We start from the raw sequence: 27,014 nt of genomic DNA on the forward strand, positions 1-27,014 counted from the left end.
TCACTATATTCTTCATTTGTCCCTGGCTAACTCAAAGGAAAGCCAGCCTGGCACAAGCCGGTACCTTCGATTCACAGTTAAACAACTGCGGAAGAATTGAGCTGAACATGGGATGGAGATGAAAACCACCATGTTGCTCTCCTCGTATCACCATGGAAACAGTTAAAAGAACTCTTCAGCATTTAGATCTGACAGTTTTCATGATAACCCTAACTGGATGATGGTAATGATGCATTTTGCTTCATGAGCTAACTACTGTGCATCTCCAACCACCGGGTACGAACCATTCCCTTCACTGATCTCAGGGCTGTGCTGGCGGTCAAAATGTTCTGACTGAGACAGTAACCTCAAGTCACTTCTCACTCTCTTAAAAAAATAAAATAACATCCCTCTAGCTCAGGGAATGCTTATAGCTTAAAGCTTCACGTAGTCTCAAAGGTTTCCATTTAAATGCTTAGCTTGTGCCTACTTGCTGTACCAGGTGGCAAAGTCAGGACTGCTAAAATGTTTGATGGGAATTTTCTGAAAGGGCTTTCATTCACCTGGGAATGCCTGAGAAAGAAACATTTTGCAAAACACTTTCTAAAGAGTGAGCAGAGCTGCTCCTGCTGTCTTCTAGGTATAATTTGCCTGAGCAAGGAGGAAGAAGTTGATGTATTTCTATAATTTTTATCACCATGTAATCAATATAAATTTTTTCAAATATGAAGACACTGCAAGCCATACATACAATGTGTGTGTGTGTATGTATATATATTATATATACACACATTTTGAAGAACATACATCACTGAAGACAAGTGCATCAGAACAAGTGCATCCATCTCCTTTTAGCCCATTTAGCTTGATCTAACATTAATTGACATTTGGGTATCAATACTCAGTGAACCACTCACAGTGACCTTCCAGACACCTCGTTTGGGCATGATGGAAAAGGCTTTTTATTTCCCTCATTAGAAAGATGTGTGCAAAAACATTTCTTACTCTAATACTTTAAGGACACCAGATTTGATATTGTCTAGCAATTAATTCAACATAAAGATCAAGAGACTGAGAACAGTGTGAAATCAAAGGATTAAAATTTCCCAAGACGACAAACAACAGCCTAGAGGAAATAGCCATGTCTGCAAGGATGTAAGAGATAGCACAAAGTCCTCAAGAAGTTACACATACCCCGTTCTTCCCCTCTTAACACAAGTGTTTATAATGTTAAAAATTAAAATCTTCCATACCATCATAAAAACACTAAATCCCTCCACTCTTAAAAAAAAACAACAACGTCTTTTGTTGTGGAAAGGCCAAGTGTTCCCATGTCTCAGCAAGCTCAAGGTTTAAAACACGAAAAACTGTCTGCCACAAGAAATCCTTTGTTAATAAAATACCAAACAAGTCACCAAGGAAAACAAAACCCTAGCTCACTGCCTTTATTAAATATTTAACATATCCTGCATTTAAACAAGAGGAGGTCTAAGGAATATTTGAAGAATAAAAGAGATTCTAGGTTTCTTTTCAGGATTTCACTGCTGCTCTCATCACTTCCAAAAGAAGTATGCATCTGGCATATTTAAAAAAAATCTACGTCATAATTAAAGCCTGTTGTGCCATAACATATAGGTTGATGCACGATAAAACAAAAATGAATCACTGGAAAACGCCATCTGTGACTCAGTCTAAAATTTTATGTAAAAATTCAGTACTGCCAGTTAATGCAAATACCAGTCTTTTTATAGGCATTTCTCCAAAGTCCACCTAGGCATTGATTTTCGTAGACATAAAAATTTAACTCAATTATCCAGCCTTGCGAATCAAGAGAATAACCAATTTCCCATTGTATCATCTTTGAATAATTTAAGGCCTTGTATTTTATTGATTCTTTTTTAGCATGGAAGAAGATACTTTTTATGTCCAAATAATTTAAAGAAACAAGATTTTAATTCAGGTATGCTCTTAACATTACTTCAGACTCTAAAAAGAGTAAATATCATACACCTGAACGGACAACACATCTGTTCCTCAAAAAGCAAATTGCAAAGCTTATGCTGTAAGCACAATGAGGCACTAAAAAAAGGGGGGGGGTGGATCTCATTGATCCTAAATAAAATGCAACTTCAACTGAAATGTATTTTCAATAACGCCCCTACTGATGTCATGAGAAAATTCTGTCTTTCAAGTTGGAAGCAATTTTTAAAAGCAGATGCAGCAGACTACTCCTATCATTTCACCAAAAATCAATATTGCTTTATCTGTTTTGGAAGTTAACCACATTACTTAAAGTTTAACTATTTCCTGAATTCTCAACATGGTAAAAATAGATACATAAATTGAAAGAATGACAGAACATGCTTTTATTTTATTATCTCTATTCTTTTATTTTGTAAAAAGTGTAATTTATTCAAGCTCAAAAGCCATAGTTACTGCTGCACATTATCCAGTTGTGAATTACGTCCTTCATAATAGCAGGCGAGTCTGCTTGCTACATCTGGCAAAAGTACAACTTTCTTCCTACTAGAAATTTGGTTGAGAAATGGATACTTAAAACAACTTAAGATACCCACTTCCACTGATTTCAAAAAAGGACTATCAGCCTCCTCCCAGTAATCTGGAGGCTCTAATCCTGAAAAAAAATAATCTAATGCTGCCATATTCAGTAAAATAAACAAAGAAAACAGCACAGCATTCTCTGGGTCCCTAAAGCTTTTTTTTTGTTGTTGTTTACTTTTTTCCCCCGTTATAACTTCTACTGTTAGAACATTAGGAAAAGGTAAACTCCTCAAATAATTTATTGTCCAACTTTCACACTAGCAGAGCAGAATGGAGAAACTGGAATGAAGAACACAATCACATTTCTTTTCTACCCCTCCTCCTTTTCAGCAGAAAGCTTCACACGTCTGAACACACACTTTCTGTAACTGCCATCTTCTGCACGCATTCTGTAAATCACACCTGACAAACATGACTTCTGTTGTGCATTAGACTGCTTATGACAACCAGACTAATATTAATACTTTACCTCTTCTACTTCTGTAAGAAAAATATCTACAAGTCCTGTATTTACAGTTTTCTCCACTGTAAAAAAATACTTTACTTGGAATAAAGCAATTTTTCCCCCGTTCCTTATCACAGCAGTCTCTTAGACTTGTGAGTATTTACACCACCAGGAAGCTGTTATTTACACAAAGCTATACTGAAAGGAATTACAGCAGCTTAGAAATTCCTTATTCATGAGGAACTGTGAGAGATTTGTGGCTAAAGTACTAATATATGATTCACTCAAAACAAATGAGTAAGCCTTTTTTAATATATTTTTTTTCATATTCTGAAGATCCAGATTTTTTTCCCATTTTGTCAGTATAAGCTCTAATTTTTCAGCATGAAAGCTATTCAACATGCTGGTTCTCCCAAACCTCACCACCTGTGTGCAACAGCATTTCAGAAAGCAGCACACGGAGTTGTACACTAGCTAGAAGATGGCAAAGTACTTTTCCGTCAGATTGCAGTGCTGGGAACAAAACCACATTCACTGATACAGTCATTTCAGCATTAAGATAATGATGAAAATAATTAAGACAAATTGCAGAGTTGGACGGCGTTCATGTGCTGAAAGGATGGACTGATCCAGCCATGCCTTCCTCAGCACGTCCAGACACAGAATGCCAAGTGGTAGATGGTTCCTTTTTTTTTTTTTTTCCTATGACACTTGAAGACATTTGAGCAAAAATAGCTTTCAGTGTTTGCTGAACGCATTTTACACCAGCTTTGTCAGTTACTTGAAATAGGAAATTATCACGAGAGGAGTCTCCACAAAAAAAAAGATCTGGCTCCCTGCATAGCCAACCAAGTAACTTGGCACTTGGTTTGTGGCAGTGGCCAATGGAGACAGACACAGCAATCCATGGCCTTAGCTTGTCCCAGCTTTTGGGAAGTCAACAAAACCAGAATTGTTCTTGTAGTGGTCAATAAAGCTTTCTTTTCTTGCTGTCCTACTTTCTTCCTTTGCCAACTGCCTCTTCACAACTCAGCATTTTCCCAATATATCAAAAAGATACGTGGTAACATGCTACATGGAGGCAATTTCTGTAAAATGCTGTATGAAGAACTGAGCCATTCTCCAAACAAATCCTCCAACAATCTGCCCATCTAAACACAACAAGAACACACCAGTGATTTCTCTGAGATACAAAAACCTAACTGGTCTCATCTTAAACATATGGACATGAATTCCCTAAATGTAGCTTTTTAGAGACTGCATTCGGAAGATAACAAATCTGTGTGGTCGTGATAAATACCAAACTACATTTTCTGACTTTTCTGTACAACATTTTCAAAGCTTCTAATAAGCATCAGTCTTTTAGATCTCAGAGAATTGGTTCTGTACTGTAGACCAACTCTTATTGCTTAACACTGGCATCAGATGAAATTAGACTCAGACAAATTGACTGGTTTCAATGGTTTGCCAATGTAGCCACGTAGACTTTAACAAGCCTAGTAAATACATAATAAATGTTGACTAGGACCTGTTATTAACAACACTTCCTTCCTAAACAGCTGATAAATTTATCCAGCAATTTGCAGAAATATTGCCCAAATTTCCCCATTAACTGCAAAATAAGAGGATGAACAGATATATTCACCTACAGAGATTCAACTACCTGGAGGGCTTTTAACTGATCCTATAGAAGTTGTTAGCAGAAATTAACAGTAACTTGCTGTGCTGCTGCTTAGCTACATTAAAGAGAAACTATCAAAAACCAGTAGAAATACTTTGTAATTATTCTCTCATTATAAACTTCTGGAAACTGGGACATTTCTGTGTTGCATAGTAGATCTCTTCCTATTAAACAGATAAAAGAGGCAAAACTCAGGAAAGCCACACTTCTGGTGAAATACCTAGACAGGACCAAGCACCAAAGAACTAAAAGAAAAAAAATCTGCCCTATACTGTTTATGTAACCAAATGAGAAGACAAATTTTAAGTGGTAGGCTTCAATTTAAGTACTGGGAATAGGTGTTTCACCGTGTAATGTGAAAGATCTCTGGAACTTATGTACTTTGGAAAAACAATTATAGAGCAATATTTGCATTATGAAAGCTTCAAAGTTTTCTGAATTTACATGAAATCCAGAAGATCTTCAGTTGTGCATGCTGCAAAACACATACTAGTTAATAAACTAGCTAAGTATAAGCTAGTTAATAAATACCATTGGAGTTCTTTATATAAGGGCATTACTAGCTGGACTGAAGAGGACTGGCAGTTGAGTTTTAATTGTTGATCTGATTCAGATTGAATCTGTAATCCTATGCAATCCAGTAGCAAACACACATGGCACTAAAGAAATAGGACCCCAGGAACGTAAGAAGCAGAAACTGCATACGACAGTCCTGGGAAACGTCTCCAAAACACAGCAGGCTAACCCACTTTCTAGATGTTTATAGAAGTAAAGGTGAGAAGTCAAAGCATATCAAGTTAAATGCTTTCAATTCCCACATGATTTTTCTAACGCAGGAGTAAATTGGCCTTCACTCACTGTAAACCAAGGAAATTAAACTACAGCTAAAGTAATTTTATTCCTAAAGACATCACCAGCCAATGGCAATTTTATGCATTATAACTTATGAATGTTGATGTTATACACTTTGGTAATTTGCTTTAATTCGCTTGAGTGCCTTGATCTAGATACAGCCTTAAGGAACGCTCGTATATTGCCATATTAGATTGCATCATCCATTGTATTAAAGGGAAAAGGTTATTTCTGAATGGCAGAACTACGAAGCACTTGCACTAATATGAAAAAGGAAATTATTTCCAAGACTTCACTTCTTAATGATTCCTAGCCACTACAGACACTCAGGTGGTAACAGCTTCATCATGGAAAAACTTAGGGTGTTTAACTAGAAACATAAAAAAAAACTTTAACCCTTCAAAACAAATCCTATACTGGGGAGATCAGCAGCTACAACAGAAGGTTAGAAAGAACTTCAAAAGGGATGGGAACTCCAGGGCTACCGGGAAGAAAAAAAAGATTGAGTTTCAGATGCGGAGAGGAGGGGAGGGGTGTAACTCCCCCCCCCCTCCAAACCTACAGCTACCATTCTTCAATTAGCATTTAGATGAATGCAAAGGCACTTCCAGAAATTCATTATGCTTGTCATAAAATCCCTAAACAAGATGAGAATCCATGAATATCCAGTGCTGAACAGGGCAGCGAGCTCAAGAACAAACTGCTAAGTACCACCCAGAGTTCAGCAGCAGGTTGAAGGCTACACCAGCTGGACCACAGGCTGCTGCAGTGGTTAGCATCAGGTCGTGTAAATGACAGAGCACTGTGAATACTGCTGGAAAGCACACAGGATGCACTGGGAGCCTCTCCTAGAGCAGCTCAGCAGTAACAAATAAGCAGGATTTCAGCCAGGGTTTTATCAACAGAAAAATATTAAGGTATTAATCAAAGGAACTGAAACCAACTGAAGCCAGATTTACATATGCATACACCTTTCTGAGTAGAGAAGTTCTAAATTTTTAGTACCCTAGAGTGAAACACTGAAGAATTAAGAAGCAAAATACAAGTCAGAGTAATATTTCAAGTTACATCAATGTATAACAGTAATAGATCGCTGTTGGAGTGAATGGGCTGTTAACAAATAAAAACAGAATACATCTTTTCCACCCAAGATAATGTCACAAAGCACAAGTACTTTAAAAATGACTGAGAGGGCTCCCTCCCTGCCAATAAACCTTTCCGTAATGGCAATTTAACTGGAAGAAAAACATTTCTCCCATCACCTTCAGACTTTCCACAGAACCTTATTCCACCTCATTCACCCTTGAGAAAAGAACATCTGCCCACACCCATCAGCTTTCAATCTTCTTACGGACAGAATTCATTTAGCTTCCTTCTGGGGAATATAGTAGAAGAAGAAAATGGTGAAGCCTAGTTGAGCCAAAATGAGTCTTTTGTTTTAAATAAAAAAGAAATCAGAACATATTTCTCAAAGCTGTGTACGTTCTTATATTACGCCACCTGTATGCAGTATCAATATATCCCTATGCATTTTAATCTAGTTTAAATATGGTTTCACTAAAGCAACATCGCTTCACTGAACATGAGGCAAACTCCTTTAAGTCTGCCAAATATTAAATGTCAGGTGTATCAATCATTTTTGTTCCACTTATGAGAGGCATCAGGTACTTAGATGATTTTCCTTAAAGGTAAGTTTTTTATTTGTAACTGAGAACTTCCACAATTACTAGTACATTAGTAACTACTGTTTATGTGCAATACATTCTTGATCTTAACCTGGAGGATTTGAGCTGTTTATTACTTTTATCTTCACCTCAACTCCATATAAAGCAGTTTTAATATTTGAAAATATTTTCTATATACCGTAAAATTTCACCTAAAACACACATTCCCTGCATATGGATTATTGTTACTGTATTCATTGTTTAGAAAGATCTAGTGGCATATTCATATTAGATCGCACACTATTTGATCATGTAACAACTATTGGCAGCCTCCCAGAGAACAAAATAAAAGGACATTAAGAATTTTGCTGAGAACTGCCTGAGGAGTGAATACTGTAAATGTATTGAATATATTGTTTGTGCTGTACAGTACACGTTTAATGATGACAGCTTTCATATACGTGTTGCTGTATCCAAATAAAGGCGAGCAAGCTGCCTGATCAGGCTATGCTTTCATTAGTGCAGAGGACAGGTGTCAAAACAAATACACTTCAAAGGATTCCAGGTATGAACAAGGAAGCTGATTTATACATTCAAATTTTAGCAAACTTGTGAAATTTGCAACACATGTAAGATTATCCTTTAAAAACAAATACAATGTTATTCCAGGCAATCCAGCATCTTTTAGATTTTACTTTTTAGGACAGAATAACAAGCAGACCATAATGCTAATATGTATTTTACTATTTCAATCTGAATTTCACCTTCTGTTCATGTCCAGATATTTCTGGAACTGTTTTCATTTTTCAAGACTTAATTAGAAACCTACTATAACAGTGCTGCTTTGTTACAGCATAAGATATCACACTAAAACAGAATGGAATTTATAGACTAGTATGAGGCATCTGCATATAATGTAGGCAACTAAATTATTAGCTACAAAATATTTGTCTTAAGGCCTCATGAAGCCTTCTCCATCCAGAATTATTTTGTTTTACTTAGGAACCACAGTGGGGAAATAAAATAAAATGCACTGGGCAGGTTGTTTTTTCTTATGACAACTGTATTCCATTTAGATTTCAGAAATATCACAGTCTGTTTGCCTCATTTACATCAACTGTTCCCAAGATAACTAGGAAGTAGGACTGATTAATACTGCTACATGATGCATCTTCAAGTTCCCTTGTTCCAAAGCAAAACAGGAGGTTCTTTCTCCCAGCAGGAAACAGATTTGTTAGCAGCCTACTTTAGTACCGCTCCTTCCCTCCTTCCACAGTACTCTCTGAACCTATTTGCCAGTTTCTATCAAACCTGGAAGAATATTTTCTTCTTTGTCAAATTTTGTGAGAATTGCTGGCCCGAGAAATCAGACCCTCAGACTAGTGCACCTAAGGAAGGAAAGGCAGGCAGCACTTTTTCTGTACCTTTTCAAAATGCCAGCACCAAGCCACCAGAAAGCACACACCTGAACTGATGATCAACTGCACATCCCTCCGAGTTACAGCAGAGCACAAGGAGGTAACACTTTATTTGGGTCAAAGAGAGACTTGGATGATTATAGAGAAAAAATACATTACTTTTATTGCCTAAGAAGAAATCTAGGATTCCAAAACAAGAATTATGTGAAATTACAAGTACAATGAATTTACAGCAACTACATTTAACAAGAAGCAAATCACATCACTACCACTTTGCTTACTCATGCAATTTTGCTTCACACTTCCTTTTTAAACCGATGTGTAAAAGTATGTCTGTTGCTTATGCACAAAACCCACTCATACACCTTTATGTAGGGAAAGTATCTGCTTTTAACCTTAAAGAGAAAGGAGGAGCAAGATATTCTAGTTCCAATAGCACATCTTAAGTCTTCTAAAGCAGCAAGCCAACTGAACAGTTCCTAAAGCAGTCTGCCAAATGAAATGATAACAGAACATGAAATAAAACCATACTTAGTTAATACTCATTCTATATCAAGTCTAACCAAAAGCTTTATATACTAGCTAAACAAAATGGGTATTTGTGGAGAAAAAAAAAAAAACAGTTCTCAGTTATTTATCAATTTCTATCAAGATACCAACTACTTTATATAAATTTTATGTTTTGGACAAACATTACCTGAAATATTAAATACTGAATATTAGCGTGTTCATTTAGGAGAAAAAGAATCTTTGAAAATTCCTTTTACACTTTAGAAGAAAATCAATGTCTTAATGTGTAATCAACACCCTTAAGAAATACTATACTATTCATACTATGTATGTATCTGTGCACAATCATTAGAAACCAGATTGTTTTGTAGGGTTTTTTGTTGTTGTTGTTGTTTTGTTTTGTTTTGTTTTTTTTTGTTTGGTTGTTTGTTTTTTTTTGCCTGGTATCTCCAGTGTTTTGTCTCAAGTTGTACACTCATGGGGTTCGTTTGACTTAGAAGATCCCCAAACCAGATTCCCCCCCAAGAAAACATAATCCCTTAGGAAATAAAATTAGGGCAAAAAATGAAGTGACGAATAAAAAGTAAGGGCATGTACATGTACATTCACACACACAGGTCTCCTTTACACTCCATGTCTTCATGAGGATTTCAGCAGAATAAAGACCAAAGAACCACCCTTCCAACAGCAGCCACAAGTATTTTCTGCAGTAGCATATTACTCAGTAAAAACAAATGTAGCTCCAGATGGCAGCTCTGCAGATTGCAATCATAGGTATGTGCCAGAAGGTATGATCAGTATTGCCTAAATGCTAGTTGAGTGAGCCATAACTAATGCAGAGTTCATTTACATAGTCTTTACAGTCATTTACCTAATGAGAAAGCCTATGCTGAGAGGCTGTGCCCAAGACCAACAGTAGCAACTCTGAGTATATCAGGGTTTTAGGTATAGGTTCCTCTTATCAAAAGTAAACAGAACACATCTAAGCATCTCAAAAGTGACAAGCAGATCCAATTGCAACACCGTGTGGCTACGTAAAAGGCACAGGCATGTTAACACCTTGACTTCGACAGAACAGTACAAATGCAAACAAGTAGAAACCAAAACGTGGTCTGCCTTAACTGAATATGTTCTCAAATCATGCAAGAAGAAACTGTCTTAAAGGCTTCAAAATATCACCTATTTTGCTATTCTGATTGGATTTTTTCATTAGTGGTGTTGCACTGTGGTGAAATAGTGCTGAATGACATAATCTATCCCTCAAAAGACTGCAATCCAGGGTTCTTACATTAGCATTTCATTAACACTTGCCTCCAAAGACCCGTCTGTTTTGAGCTCTGCAAACTGTATGTGCTCAGTGCTGAGAAAGTATTATAGTTCTGGCATCTGAATACATAAGAAAACCACAAAAGACCTTCTTATGACATATTCCTTGTAACATGCTCTTGTAATAGCACGGTAACTTACACCTGTGAAGAAAGCCTCCCATACTAAGATACCCTCTGGATAGATTCAACCACCACCAACCACCTATTGAGGAGAGGTCTACATAGGGAGAAAAAAACACAGCTGCAAGAAGAAGGAAAGAAGGTAAATCTTTAAAATATTAACTCCAAAACAAAATCTACAAGTTAGAACAATAGCCCTTAAAAGACATTCAGGAAGGGCCTTGACAACATGGAAAAATACAGAATTGATGAAAATAAAAAGCTCAAAAGGAAAATTTGCTCTGGCTTCACTAACAACTTGTAGTAAGGACATCGAGTCAGATGTACACAAGACTGGACTTTGAGGCATGTTGCTATAGCTAGGATAACAGTAAACTCTCCTACCTTCCATGCTCAGAAGAAGGTTTGACAAGAATACTATGATACACAAGTACTCCAAGCAGAAAACTCATTTCCACAAAAATAAAATGAATCATATCTTACTCCAATAAAAGCAAATAACCTAGCAGAAACATGTCATATTGGCCTAATGACAACAGTATAATCTCAATAAACAAACAGAGGATATCTTCCTTCAGTCATCTCAGATTAGTTACATCAGCCACTCAGCTGATCATTAAATATTTGCAGTTACCTCAGATGAGTTACATCAACTACTCAACTGATCATTAAATATTTGAGCTGCAACTTTGATTTAGTTACTGTATCATAAATTGAGAAGCATGTTGAACTTCAAAACTGCGTTACAGCTCCTATTCAAAGACAATGGGATAGCAACCCATAGACTGGGAGGGAGAAAAGGGGATGATAAAATGAACTTCTGCCTTCTGGTCCTCCATCTGTCACATGCTCACTTCCACTTCTTTATTCTTCCCATCCCCCAAATGCCCCTAGACCCTGTCTCCAGGGACCCAACAGGTTCTCTGCCACTACCCTTCAATTTCCATGAAAACGAAATGAAAACATCACTAAGACTATGCTAAATTCAAGTCCGAGCTCCTCATAGCAGGACCAATGCCTTCTGACATGCTGTCTGAACACTCAGCTCACTGCTATTTTGCCTTGCTGGGTTCTTAGCTATTACCAGGAACTATTTAAGAAGGAACAGTGACAAGAATCATTACAATCCAAATTTGTTAAAGCATTTAAGAATTTCCACCAGAACAACAAACTGTGCTGGAAAAGGCTCTGACCCCAATCTCTTAAATAGTTACTTATTGCAAAGATGCCTCAGTAAAACGTTAAAACCTTCACAGTCATCTCCATTGTTAAGGACTGTAGGTTAAAACATTTTTTTTAATCTTGAAATTCCTTAGGAAAGGTGCAGAAGATCTATATACCATATTCAAATGTCGTGAATAAATTTGAATGCTACCCAACAGCTAAATTGTTCTACCTCCATTAGAAGAAATTTGATGACAAACTGTCAATTGACCACACAGCTATTACGTATTCAGTAGATGTTTGGAGATAATCTGTGGAAGGAAATACGTTGACAATACTGTTTAATGTATAAGCTGTGTGAAGCCTATAATGTTTGATTGGTCAGAACAAATAGGACAAAGTATAAATGTCTGTAGCTCGAATTCAGCTAGTATCACTCAGCAGTGCTCTATAAAACTTTCATTAACAGGTATTTCAGTCAAATCTTAATACCTGAGAAAGACATTAAATTAAGCACCTGTGCAGGATTCAAGCAGAAATTAGACCACATCAAAGAATACAGAAGTAAATTCGCTAGAAATTTTTATCTGGGGCCACATTTCCAAATAAAGATGTGTCCTGGAGCTTTTGGAGAAGATCTGTGCCCTAACTCAAAGTGTACAGGACAGAAGGGTTTCGTGAAGGGACACCCATCATGCTAGAAAATAAGCCAGTAGCATTCAGCCTCAGGTCAGGTCAGGTCTAGCAAGTCATCTTAAAATTCATACCAAGAGTTTTTAAGACTCTCAAGCTTTTGTACGTAAGGCTCTCTGGATGTCTGAAGTTCCACTTCAATGTATACTCAGAAATCCTCGGAATTCTCATACTTTGCACTCCTCCATTTAAATCCCTCAAGGACCTGACAGGCATACCACAAGCACACTTAGCACGCTGACACAATCAAGTTTTTACACTGCACAGCGACTTCGGACACATTCATTCAATAACAAAGCTCGATGGCTCAAGGCCTTGCTCCCTCTTCTATTCAGCAGCACACTGGCCAACACTGAAATGCTTAACTTCCAGATGTGTCACTTGTTATACAACATCCACGTTTTTTCTTGAACTGCAGTTCTCGGTCTCAAAATAAAAAACCTATTCTGAGGAACAAAACAGGCAGTTCTATTGTATGACGCAGTACAATGGCAAGATATCTTGGCACAGATATACATGATTTACAATCACTGAGAAAATGAGTGCGGCATTGTTCAACCTAACACATTTTCTTGAAAGCAGCAATTGTGCATAATTTTCTTTGGTCTTTAACAACTTGGCTATTTACATTAAAACTTTTTAGGGGAAAGTAATTTAATGTTTGAAACATGACTGGGGCAATGAAATGCCGACCACTAAAATTGCCATATGGACCTTTGCCTATAAAATACAGTGATAGTCCTTAGGAAACTGCTGCATCCACTCGTACTAGAGTACAGAGATACAAGATCAAGGAAAGGGCCTTCCAGTCTGCTGTCCCAGAGCAATTTGCGAGGGTAGGAAAAGTATGAGGTTGCTGGGAGCCTACTCTGGTGAAACATCAGTCTCCTGCAATTTCTAGCTCAAGGATTTTCTAAGTTACTGGTTATGTTCTAACTCTTAACCCTGGTGGACCAAGAACAGGTGGTTATGTCCGATTAGTTACAGCAAAATACATGACATGAAAAAAATGACAACTTCAATGAAAGAAAAAAAAAATCTCAACCTCAAGCATCATTTGCAGAACAATAGGCAGGTATTACCACGTTCTCCTCACCCTCTTTTGCTGGTTAAAAGCTGAACAGTATCACAGCCGCTTCACTTTGTGCACAGAGCACGCAGGGTGCTGTTCGCCCCCAGAGCCAAGGGTGTGGGCAGGCTGACCTTACACTGGCATGCAGAATAATGACTGGCTTATGCACAGTCTAAATGAGAACTCACTCCGCTTCAGATGGGGTTTTGAACACTTTCAAAGAGTCTCTTGTTTTGCTGACTCCTCCTTCGACAGCACTCCTTTCAAATATTTTAATGAGATAAAGATATGGCATATAAAACTGGTGATGTAAGTAGTTATCTCTCTCCCATCTAATATTTGTTTGCAGATTTTATTTATTTTTGGAAGTGCTTTTCATCTGCATGTTGAAAGACAATGTTCAATTCCATCATATGCTTTTGAAAAGTCATATCAGGTTTTGATACCGAATCACACTCAATTGACTTGAAAAAGTCTCATGGATTTTCCACCTTACAGAGTCATAGCCTTTTATATAGAACACGTGTATACACTATATTGACTGCTTCTGCCCCTGCACATTTTCTCTCCACTGGCCCAGTATTTAAAGTGACAGAAATTTAGCCTTTCCCTTCATTCTAACATACAAAAATCACACCAAATTATACCAGAGGTTAAAAAACTTTCAGATAAATTATTAAAATCCCTGATACTGTAATATACACAGAAGATTCTGGGAGCAGTAACATACTTTCTCAAGTTAATGCTCAAAATCTGAGACCGACATCTGAGACTGGTGGAAAAAAATGCTCCTGACCTTAAAGGTGCTGGAACAGCCCTCCAGTTCTCAAATTAAGCCTGCACGTAGTGTGGCTTATGTAGGAACACTCAGCAGTTAGTAGTTTTCTGTCAGGACCATGTAATGCATTTGATTCAGTTGTAATGTGTTTGTTACAGTGTTGATTTTGCTTGATTTTGAATCATCAATACCCCCACATGTTTACTCAGGATCATTTTACAACTAAAAGATTACTGTAAAGCCTGGCAATTTACACTGGAAAGCCAAATAAGTGGGTTTTGAATTTGTAGCTAAAACATTAACACAAAACTCAGAAGCACTAAAAGCTTGCAGGGAACTTCCTAACAGAGACAAAACTTACATGCTTGCATGCTGCAGAAATTCGCACTGGAGTTCGCTACAAGCCTGGTGCCTCCACTGACACCCTAACTCACTAACTGTGCTGATTCTTCAAGCGTAGCCCAAAGTACATCGCCTCAATACCTAAGAGAGCTGTTGCATCCACCTGTTTACAGCACACTAGAACACTAAGAAAATGAAATGCCAACAGTATATCTGGTTGCATACAAGTGCAGATGATCAATGACAGATTTCATTAGTTGCAGCAAACAAAAGACTGACAGGGAGCTTCTGAGCTTCAGCAGCTATGATTACCAGAAGGAAGCACAAGTTAAATAAGGGGGAGCTTTCCAGCAATTAGGAAAGGCAAAGTAATTTCTGTAAGGCCCTACTGCAGTAATATGCAGATCTGATTTGCTTGCATCCAAGTGTATAGCAGCTCTGAATCACAGCTGATCATTAGTCAGGATTCTCAGAGCTGAAAGCAGTGGAAATGATTCCGCAGGGTATCAGTCCATTGCTTTCTTTCATATTAGTTATAAGTATGAAAACTTAAAGAAAAAACTGAAAGACGGGTAAAGCAACCAGTGTCTAAACCCCAAGTTACTGTCACGGAGAGAAATATTACTTGTATACACACAGAGTCAATACAAAGCACGCACTCAGCTTGCAAGAGGATACACTTCAGCGCCAATCTATCAAATCCAGCTTTATCAGGCACATATGGAACCAGCATTTTCTCCAGTATCCTAAAACAGGTGCAGACAGCTAGTTTGGTCTGATGTTTATTTCTCAACCCATACGAACAGCTAAATACTTCACACATCTCAGTGACAGCGACCATTAGCCCAAAATGGAATTTTGTTATATATAAAAGAAAGGTCACTTTCTAGGCTTCCACTAGATGACACTGGCTTAGTCTCAAAGGTGGCATTTCTCTTTAGTCAGTGAAAAGCAGACAGATAATGCCCTGAACAAGTCAAATGTACACGAGAAAGAACATATTGAGAATATCAGTTCCAAATTCTCACTCACCATTCCTTCACATCCTACATGGTACAAAATATTAGCATATTTCTCTACCTCTTATTTGATCCATTTCAAACAGTAAACTTTCCTACTTTAAAATAAAAAACCCACAGAAGCTGTTCTGCTCTACAGGGGATTATGCTTTTGAAGTGAGGCCTGCAGGTAGACCTGTAGGTCCCTACAAGTCTCCCAGCAGAGTTTGCAACATGAACTGCTGGGTACCTGGAGAGCAAGAGCTACTGTCACTAGAATAGAGGCTTCTGAAACACCACCAGCCCAGGCAAATGGGAAGTGCCACGGGTATTAAAAAATGGCTCTCCGAGAAAGATGCCTTGTTATAAACAATTCCAGGTCCAGAATAATGAAATCATGGCTTCACAATAAAAATTCATTAAATAAGTCAGTTCTTCCTAAGAGAAAGTAAGTGCGCCAATTAAGCAAAAACCCTGTTACAGGGAAGAACTGCCAGCAGCACAAGTTATTTTAGCTGACATTACTTCAAAAAAAGCCCACCATTCACCATCTGTTCTGGCACAAATTTTGAATGCTAAGAAAGTTTTCAACATCACTGATGAAAAGAAAGCAGTCAAATGCAGAAGTTTGTTTTGCTGTTAAAAAGAACAAGCATCTAGGACAACTCACATTTCAGCAAGAACAAACAAAAAGCTGAAGCTCTGCACATTTCATAAAATGAACTAAAGAATTAAAATATGACATGCAATGCCAAGTAGAAGACACGTAGGGAAGATAACAGGAAACAAATAAAAGATATCTTCGAAATTTTAGGAGAGAGGTAGATGGGCAACTCCAGACAATGGGTCAACAATTTGCACTCCAGGTAGCAATCATATACCTACAAAGTTTTTCCAGTTGCTAACAAAATCAACACTTTTGCAAGCTAATGGCTCCATCAGCCTTTTAAAAGGAAGACTAGCCTGAACAAACTGTTCTGTTCCAACCAAAAAAAAAAATTTAAAAAGGACAATGAGTAATAAGGAAGCCAAGAGAATCAATGTAACAAAGAGAAAACAACAGCATGGACAAATGGTATTACAAATAACATTAACACTCAGATTAACCACCATGCTAGGTTAAATAATCTCTTCCAAAACTCTATTCATAACCAAATGGGAAACTAGACGACAATACAATAAGAAAAGGTGAGAAAGAATGAAGATGAAGTGAAATAGCTAATTCATCTACCTCCAAGTGATATCTATACTTTCAGAACCAGTAAGAAGTTTTTAATGACTTTCTACAAGCTGCTGGTTCTCACTTGGAAGACTACGTGAAGTTTTACATCTCTGTGTTCAAAAAGAAAGGAAAAAAAGAAGTTAACTGGATTAGCTAAAGAATGCTCAGATGGGAATTGCAAGCTCATTTCCCAAGTAGACTTGTTTAGCCAAGCAAAATAAAAAGTTTTAAAAGCATGACTGGTGTCCACAGTACAATGGAAACAAACACTCCCCAACAAACAGAAAAGCTACTTAACTTAAAAGGAAAACAATAGCATAGAAATTAGCACTTCAAAGTTCACTCACCATTCATCTGGAAATGAGAGGTCCAGACTTGGAAAACAGCCTCTAATAAAGAGCTACACCTAGCACTTCAAGTCCATCGAGATGTTTGATGAATACTCAAAAGGCGTATTACAAATACCCTTTAGCATGGGGATAGCACACAAGACATAGCACACATAGGATGCCATTCCAATCTTATTCTCCATATTCCTATGATTTAGTAATGAGCATTCAGCCTTTTTCCGTTTCACTTTTGGGGAGAAATTTTCGATTTCCTCCTATATTTTCTAGCATTAAAAACAGGAACAACCCCTCCACCCCAGAAAGAGTAAAAGCTTAATGCAAAATTTGCTAACTAGTAAATTAAGCATTCTGCACAAAACAACTGTCTGAGGATTATGGGTTAGGCCTATGTAGATCCATCACTGTGACAAAGTTTAGACAAAAACAGATGAATACTTCTGTGCCACGTAATGAACAGATTTATTTTACCCCCCTTTGAAAAACAAAGTCAGTGTGTCACCGCAATTTATGAATGAGGTAAACATCTAGGGCAATTTTTTAATAGTCTGTAAAATAAGGCTTCAAAAAGCCCTTATAACTTTTCTTGGAAAAATGCTAAATGACAGATGGAGTTTTAATATTTCTCATGACACCAGATGATATTCTATGTGCAGTCACGCAATACCTCTTAAACAGTTATTCCAAAAAATTCGAGTTTATGTTGCAAAAAGGTTTATTAGTAATTTTTTCTATGAGTTATATCTGCCTCCTTAATGGCTGGCACCAGCAAGGACAGCTTAATTCTACCTCAAAACTTTAGGTGCTATACTGAATATACCAGCTAGGTTTCCTAAAACAAAAAGCTAATTATTTTTACGAACTCCAACAAACATTTTTAGAGTTACTATGCCATTTCTTCACTTTTAAAATTTTTTATACTAACATCTCAGTGTTAGCACAAAACATGTTACATCTCAGCTTTTCTACTTTACTATAATCTTGCTTTTTTCCTGCTTCCATGGGAGGATTTAAACACAGCCTATTTACTAATTTACAACAATATGAATAGAAACAAACATCATACCATAGAAATCTGCATCTAGTGTAACAACACAGCGTAATCCCTCATAAAGCAGCCTTAAATCACGCAAGGGACAAGAACAAATCTTTGGAAGACATCATAGGTTTTTCCCTCTCTCTCAATCAATTTCTGAATTCATCCACGTTCTGTTTTAGAAGTAAATGGATTCCCTCCTTAAAATGTTACCATACAATTATTTTAAATATTTGAAGTCTGGATGAGGTTGGGAAATGAAAGACTTAAGCAAAAGCTTTTATCAAGAAGAAAAAGTTCTAAATGGTTTTAATAAATTTACATTCAAGATACTATTTTATATTAGAATTAGGAGTGCAAACTAGAAGTAGTGCATGGATTTAGGAGAGTGTTTAGTGCTGCCAATTCATCAGATTTATATAGGTACACAGATGGCAAAAACTTTAATGAGGGCTCTACATTAGTTTTGTAGCATTTGTCCTACTTACCAGCAGATCAAAACAGCATTAGCTTGAGAGCATTCAACCCATTTCCATAAAAGCAGAGAAATATTGGCAAGAAAAGAAATCTGTTCGAGGGTCTCTCTCATCTGTACATGTAACAATTCCCACTGACAGCATTGCAAACTCATACGAAAGAAGTCCATCTCACTAAGCCAGAAAGTTTCAAAGCAGTAATGCAGGTTAAATTCCTCTACCACTAAATAAATTTATTGTTTTTAAGCACAGAGTAAGAAACGCGTCAATATTCCAAGATCTAGTTTTATGACTAAGATTTCACAAGTATAGTTTTATCACTTCTGAGTATAAAAGATGTCCTTAACAGGCACACAGAAGGCTAGCAAAAATATAGTCATATAGTCTTAACATAATCATAGAGAAGCTGCACCTCAACAAGACAAACCTGCCAGCAAAGTGTTCCCATTACCTTTTGACTGCAGACAAACCCCTTGAACAAAATTCTCTAAAATGCAATGACCTAATCAAAACATTTTTACCTTGTCACAGAGAAAAACATTCATTAATTCTATTAGTCAACTGACGTGACCTTCCAGGGCCTAGGCAAGGCTGACAAGACATGCATTGTTTCCATAAAACATATTTAAGGCAAGACCTTTAGCTTACCGTTACAGACTTCAGAGTCATTCCGTGATAGGTACCCATGGTATCGATTTTAAAGCCTTCCGTTTCTGCAAAACAGAAGAGTCTCTTGTAAATTGTTCTGAGCATAGAGACATCATGACTAAACAGACAACATAAGAAGTATCGTTGAAGTTATTTTTGCAAGGAACGTGTCTTGGTGGTGGTTCAGTTTAGGTTCTGTTCATACTACAAAACTTGGTTAGCATTTAAGAGAGCAGTGTTGTCTTCAGGCAGCGCTCCATTTGGTATTTCTGCTTTCAGTAACCAGAGTAAGCTTTTTCTGCTGCATGGAATCATTCAGAGGAAGGATGTATATTTAAATATTTGCAAGAATGTGAAACAACATGCATGCAGTCTCAGAAATTCTCTTTGCTAAAAGATGTAGAAGCAGCTAGTTCCCAGAATACATTATGATGCAACATATTCACAGCTGTATGAATACAGAAATGTACTTAATCAGAAACTGGTATACCAACTGACTATAAAACCACGGACACTTAATATGATAAACCCACTTCTGCAGTGCAGAAAAGCAATAATGTCATTATCACGATACATAAAACAGAAACCACATAAATTCACACTACCAGACTAAAAGTGATGAAAAGCTGTGTTTTTTCTTTCCTTTTCATGGAGCACTTTTAATCAGGCTGAATATATGCTAAGTGACAGAAGTCTACAAGTGCTCAGTGACTAAGCTTTCTGCTGCTAGCCTTCTGGGATTTGAGAAGTCCTTCTCTCTTCCTATTTTCAGTACTAAGTCAGCTCATGACTACTGCCACTGGAATTTACAACGAAACCTTTTTCCATTTGTACATTCCATAATCTCATGCATCTGTTGTCAGCTGGTTGGCCCTACCAACCAACAGCTCCAGTAGTTCATGCTTAAAATGACAGGACTACTACTAATCACCAGGAATGGCCATGAGAAGTCATCAGCATGGTTTGTGGTGGTTACAGCAATGCAAGCAAAGCAACTGGCAGCGCAGAGGCAAACACATCTGGGCTGCCACACTGTGGCAAGGTATTGCTACCCAAGCAGAGAACCTGGTCGCTAAAGCATGCCACATAGATGCTCAGGTATTCAAGAGTCAACCAGCAGGTGGATCAGGCTGCTGAGACTGAATTGGTTGCGTGGATCTACACTGGCAACATAAGGGTGAATTATTTATAGCTCAGTGGGCCCAGCAAGGCAGAGATGCAACATATTAGGTGGGCTCATGATTCCTCAATCATGAACCTGACTGCACAGGTTGGCCATGATTGTGAAACACGTGCTGCAATCAAGCCAAGCAGTTCAAGCCTCTCTGATAAGGAGGACAATGGTGACTGCAAGCATTTGTCTATGCTAAGCAACTTCTGTGCTACTTCAACTAGACTTGAGTAAAGGTACTTGATGCTTGCAGAAACCCTTACTGAGAACTGGAGGATCATTGCCTTTTGTTACATCATCTTCACACTATGCAGCAGCATAAAAAACTTACAAACCAAAAATAATGCATAACCAAGGTTAATTCTCATACTTGAGCCTACAGACTTCCAAGAAAAATATCAGTTTTTCAGTACTGTTAGAGCTTCTTGTGCTTACCATGAGTAAGTTAAACTGAAACCTAGACAACCCTGACAACAATACAGATGGCCCTGGGAAGCATCCATCATTGATCATCCTTTCTTCCTTTAGATGAGGAAGATTATCATAGAGTTGTAGGAAATGAGGCAGAAAAGTTCTCCAGATTTTATTACTCTCCAGTGCCTTCCAGAAGATACCAAAGAGTTCCAAACTGATCATACTTGTCTCACCACAATGACAGTTATCTGCTTTCTGAACACTTTTTTTTTTTTTTTTTTTTTTTTAGTTTTGCCTCTTTTTTTTTTCCCTTCCTCCTCAATTATATTATCAAACCTACCACCCAGCAGAGAGGCCTAGTCTTACTGACTGGATCATGTTTTACTTGCACTGCCCACCATGTCACAGGCTGTTTCTCCATCCCACAGTACAAATTCACCTTTGCCCCAGCCCTTCTTTGTCTCAGCTTCCCAAAGCCCTCCCTTCTGCCGGACTTGACATTCCTGAACTATGCAACATTGATTTTGAGGAAGCAAAATGCAGGTAGGTACAGTCATGAGTTTCTTTACACATTGAGCCTCAGCACAGGGCTAATACAGCTGGACTCGAGCTAAAGATAATGAAGTTTCTTCTGCCCAGCCTTTCTACAAACAACAGTTTTCTCACTGACTATATAGGTCACTGCTTCTAGGCAAGGAACATATTAATGTTTCAGGAGGTGCCTGAGGCCTTACAGAATACACGGTAGAGCTCCCTTCAGTTGAAGGGATGCTTTTGCTGACCTGGAGTGACGCCAATCAGAGATGCATAACCTAGAATGACAGCTGTTTGGGGATTACAGATGATTACCAACTGAGGAAACTTTGCCCTCTCCAAATTGGCATATTACAGGTTCTTCTTACCTGTGACATAAGAGGTTCTCAACTATTTCAACCAGACATCTTTCCCAAACTCCAGGATACAGACACCCCTTAACAAGACCAGCAAGCAGCACCCCCCCGCCATGCCTGGCCTGCCCGCTCCTCTCTTCTCAGCACAAACCTTGCTTCTACAGTTAATTAGTACTTCACATTTGTTCTCCATTTCAGAGATCTTTCCAACAACCTGTTTCTTTGTCCCTGTAAAACCTTTCAAACCTCCTGAACTAAATATATATACACACACACACACACAACAAGAACTGTAACTCAAGTCTCCATCAGCCACGCAAAGGGAATAAAAGCCCACAGAGCCAGCAGCACAGTTAGAAAATGAAATCTAATATCAAAGGGGAAAGAAGCACCTTGCAGGGAACAAGCCCCTGTTCAACCACAAATGGTTTCATCTTCTGCAAAAATCTTAAGTCTCTCAAAAATGTGTCCTGGTTCAACGAGCCACAAGAGCCACTGAATGAGGCCTTGGATCTCTCTGGTTCCCTTCTCCCAGCCTTGTGCTTCTCCCTCCTCCTAGCAGGAGGAGTAAACAACTAGGATCTGAAGAGCCAGCTCTTGCCTCAGGCATTAGAGAGTGGGCTCTTAGCCTGCTGTGTATTTCCAGCAGGTATACAGGCCTTCCAATGCTATTTAACAGCTACTTAGGTGCTAAATAAAACATTTCTGATCATCGGTAAACAATGGCATAGTGCCTTTTCTTATTGATTTAAGTCTGAGAGAAGCTGAATGGGCCAAGTAGAATGCAGGTGCCCACTTTGATTCCTGCAAACAGTCGCCACAGCCACTATGAGATCTTCTGGGGACTCCAGGGCCTGCTACCTGCAGGTAGGGTGGGATGAGCAGAAGAAACCATCTCCCCAACAGCCCACCAGCTCTCAACTTTCCTGCCTTAAACTCTTAAGCAGCTGATGAATGAGTTCAGCATTGCCAGCTTCCAGATAGCCACAGCAACCCTCTTTAAACTGACAGCAGCACAGACATTCTTTGCTCAGGCTATTTACCTTGTGATATTCTAACAGTCAGCCACTCACTGCACTCAATTGCAGAAATAAACACCGGGAACTGCAAGAGCCCTGTCACCGTACTGTACATTCATGCCTTTTTTGAAGGTCTTCATCTCTGCACAGAGCTACATACAGTACCTTCAGCTCCACTCCCTGTACACAGCCTGCGCAAAGCAGGGAACAAACGTTTCCAAGTCAGGAACTCCACAGCTATGGCTGCATTCCCACTTCAAAAATTACTGAGGCTGTTAGCCAGGTTGCTGCAGCTGCTTGTAAAAGACATTCAAGGGCCAACACAGAAAGAGGAGCGGCATTTCTTCCCGAGCATTCTCCGAGGGCAGCGCCTGACCCCGACACAGCTGCTCAATAGCAGCCCTAGGACACAAGAGGACCAACAGGTCACAGTAAAGAAGAGCAGAACACAGAGCAACCTGGAGCACCAGGGGACGTGACCCCAGCATACATCAGCATAAAAGCTGTACCATACGTACTCTAACACCACCAGTGCTACGTGTTTCTTCTTCTATCCCTTCTTCAGCAGCTCAAACCTGCGCTGCTGAGTCATGCAGCAGCACAGGCATGAAATATAGATGCCTGGCCAAGAATTAGTTTGCAACTCCAGTTTCAAAATCGTACTTTCACCAGTGGTGATAAAGAAAACCACAGTTAAAATTGTAAGTCCACTAAGAAAAGGGTAAGTGTTTGGGAAGAAAAGAGACCCTTTAAAAAGAAAAGCATCATGATGGTGAAACTGCAGGTCTTTGTTTTTCAACTTTGAATTGGAGGCAGAACAACCGCTAAAAAAAGCTATGTAAGAGTCTTCAATAACTTGGATTTTTTCTATAAATTATGAAATAGCTAGGCAATCATACAAACTTCATTTAGGCAAAAAGCAGTCCAGATTTAATACTTCAAATACAAAATAAAGAATGCAAGCAAAATCCAGCGTTAACTTATAGTGGTAAATGTATTACAGCTTTTTCTGTTTGCCAAATATAATCAGTTTAATAAACATAAGCATTGTTAAAAACATCTTGATCAAGATATGTCTAAAACCTGCATCTCTAGAGACTAAACACAATAACTACTGCATAATCAGTTCTATTGCTTCAAAACAAACTGTCACCAGCTAACATTAAGACTAGCTTTCCTTCTCCAGTCACTGCATGTATTATGATCACAATTTCACAGTTCAATGACCCAAAAATTCTCTAAAGAATCATATACTTTCCTAGCGTGGTTCATCACTAGTTACCTTTCTAGCATCACCGTGCATCAAACTGAGTGCCTTCTCTCATTTAGAAGAATTAGACCTAGTAATGAAAATATGCACACTAATGCATCAGCTTATTGGACTGATTATATTCTCCATCATGATGCAGTCAGATGTTCCATTTCCTCACATATGAGTATTAATGCTCAAAGTGCCTTCCATTTGCTCAGAGCCCACTGCTCTCTGTCAATCTAGGTCACCAGACATTTTGCTTCTGCACCTGCTGCAGCTCTAGCCATCCCATCCAGGTGTAAACTTGAGCACCAACACGTTGCCTAAGAATAACAGTTTTAAAAAGGCTTGCTTCTTGAAGGAAGTCTAGGCAAACAGTTTGAAGGAATACGCCTCTCCAAAGCTGGAAAACTCAAATAAAAGACTTTACTTGAATTGCCGATGAATAAGATTGAATAATCACTTTTTTTTTTTTTTATCTGTATACTTTTCAAAACAGATAATAGCTCTGCAGACTGCCTGGAAATGATTCACTACCCCACTTCACACCCATGGCAATTAAGTCACTGACACCAAATTTCATTCTACAAAATAGTTTACTGAACACTCCTTTTCAGTACTACTCCCTAACAAGTAAAACTGAAGTTTCGAGCCTAAATTTCCAAGTTTCATTAGCTAGAGCTTACAAACTTCTCGGTGAAGTTCATCTAAAACAGTTTAATAACAATCTTACAGGTAATTAAATTCAAGTTCTTAAAGTGTCACAGTATTAAGAAAGCCACAACACAAATATGCGTATATTTTCCACTACCGAATAGACACATTATCAAAGCACCTGGTCACATAAAGCCAGGAAAGAGAGAGAGCACAGAAGTGATCTATCACAAGCACAATCTACTTTTTCCAAACGTGAAGCTCTTACACATTTCCTGCCAAAAAGAAACAGAACCCTACAACCTCAGAAATGAATGCAGTAAGTACGTTTAACAAGTTAGTCAAGTTTCAGAACTCTGGAACTCTTACTACCCATTCTCCTACAGGACAGAAATCACAATTTAAAAGATATACTTAAAATGAGACAAGAAAAAATATTTACTGTGGTCCAGAGTCTCCTCAGTTTTAAACATTTCTTAGTTATCTATTGCCTAGACCTAACACTTCACACTTGTTTGAAATTGACGTACTTCTGAAAAACTGTACCTATGTTTGAAAATCCAACAATTACAAGAATAATTTCAACATAAAATGACAATAGCAGGAAGTCAACAGCAAAGCTTTCCTGTACAATTTGGTTAATTATTCTTTTCACAATTATGGAATGAAATCACGTGGCTGTACAGCAAGCCCCTCTCCAATTTACACCAAATAAGACTAAAAATAGTGGTATTTTCACCATGACTGACTTCTATGTTGAAACCTTAAGAAAAAACAACAATGTGGAACATTACTAAAGGGACAAGACTTAGAGCAGCACAGAGAAACTTTACTTTGCTGCCTATACTGTTAGATGCACTCAGTGGGGCAAGAATTGGTACAATCGGTACATTTGAACTGTTATACCTGGGCATTAATTGATTTCTCCACCTCTAATTTCACACTGTCCAGTATAGCTATTTACTTTAAGAAAATCACTACAATTTCCAATGAAGGGTAAGAAAAACTAGTTGGCAAATGCTCAAGTACTGAAGACTACAAATTATGAGAAACAAAACCGAACAAGTACCAGTAGATGTATTTAGGGGAGGGTTTTTTCATTCTTTCCCATTTCAACACAGAACTGAACACAATCAGCTACAGTACAGCACGTACATGGAATACCATGCAAGTTCTCTGATGTTTGTTATTCACTTTCCCCAAACAGAAAAAATGGTATTAACTTTGACAAAGCAAAACACTCTGCAAGATGCAAGCTGAACTGCTCATCTGTAATTTACAGTAGCATTTAACAGCACGTAAGCTATTGCAGCCGGAAAAGAGCGCCCTGAACATCATGCATATGAAGCTTCATTAAGGAACAGAATGATTTTGTTTGATAACAAGAATGAAGAGACAATACAAAAGTGTAGAAGAATTTGCCTTGCCAATCTACAAGAAACAAGAAAACATCCGACCACAACAAACACTATTTGCAAAACCGAAACAGAGCAAGACAACAATACTAGAACCAGAACTTAAGATGAAAAAAAGCAAGGGGGACAAAACAAATTCTGATTTAGAAAGACTAATCATTACTCAAGTTCAAGCTTCCACCCTGGCTTAAAATGAATGAAAATTCTTAAATATTGTAGATTATTTCCATCTTCTCTCTAGAAAGAAGCTAATATTTTGCGCTGCTGTCATTTTTTTCGTTAGAGACACAAGGTAGTAACACAATTACTGAAAGCAACTTCTGAAGTAATTGTGTTTGTATGAGGAGGGGTAACTTATTTCATTTGATTCCTCTAACATTCATAAAACAAAACAGTAGATCTGCAAATATATTTATTAATGCACATGCTTCCCCAGACAATTTTTTTCAGCAAGTTCTGGCTCTAAGCTTTCGGTTTGCTTCCTAAATGGTAGAAAGCATTGCTAAGAGATAATATTTTTAGACTTGGTTACCCAGTATTACCACTGGACAAAAGCTATCTTTAGGCACAGCAATAACTTTTTTGGTCTTTGCTTAGGTTTGCAAGCAACAGCACAGAAAAGCCTACAACCCTGACTTTACAATTCATTGATTTCATTTCCCTTTTATATATTTTAATTATTATTTTTAAGAAGGATTACAATCAACTTACCCTCTTTGCCTTTGAATCTTTCCTGATCGTATCTGTTGTAGGCAGCTGGAATAGGTTGCTTATTTCGCAAAGTGGGATCCTAAAACAGGTTAAATAAGTTTTTTTTAGACGTCCTGAAAATATCTGCTGATTTGTGAAGTTCACAAAGCATTA

At 38.0% G+C, this 27,014-nt stretch overlaps 1 protein-coding gene across 1 annotated transcript in view; it reads right to left on the minus strand.

Moving 5' to 3' along the window:
- The window catches only part of CDC73 (cell division cycle 73), a 103,834-nt gene that overhangs the window by 55,145 nt on the left and 21,675 nt on the right, over positions 1 to 27,014 (minus strand). Inside the window, exons 9-10 of the mRNA XM_082766269.1 lie at positions 26,862 to 26,940; positions 19,336 to 19,400 (exon numbers count right to left, since the gene is read on the minus strand). Coding sequence (XP_082622395.1) covers positions 19,336 to 19,400; positions 26,862 to 26,940 — 144 coding nt within the window. The remainder of the gene's footprint in view (positions 1 to 19,335; positions 19,401 to 26,861; positions 26,941 to 27,014) is intronic.

Source organism: Aythya marila (assembly GCF_965140915.1).
Source record: "Aythya marila genome assembly, chromosome: 8".
NCBI lineage: Eukaryota > Metazoa > Chordata > Aves > Anseriformes > Anatidae > Aythya > Aythya marila.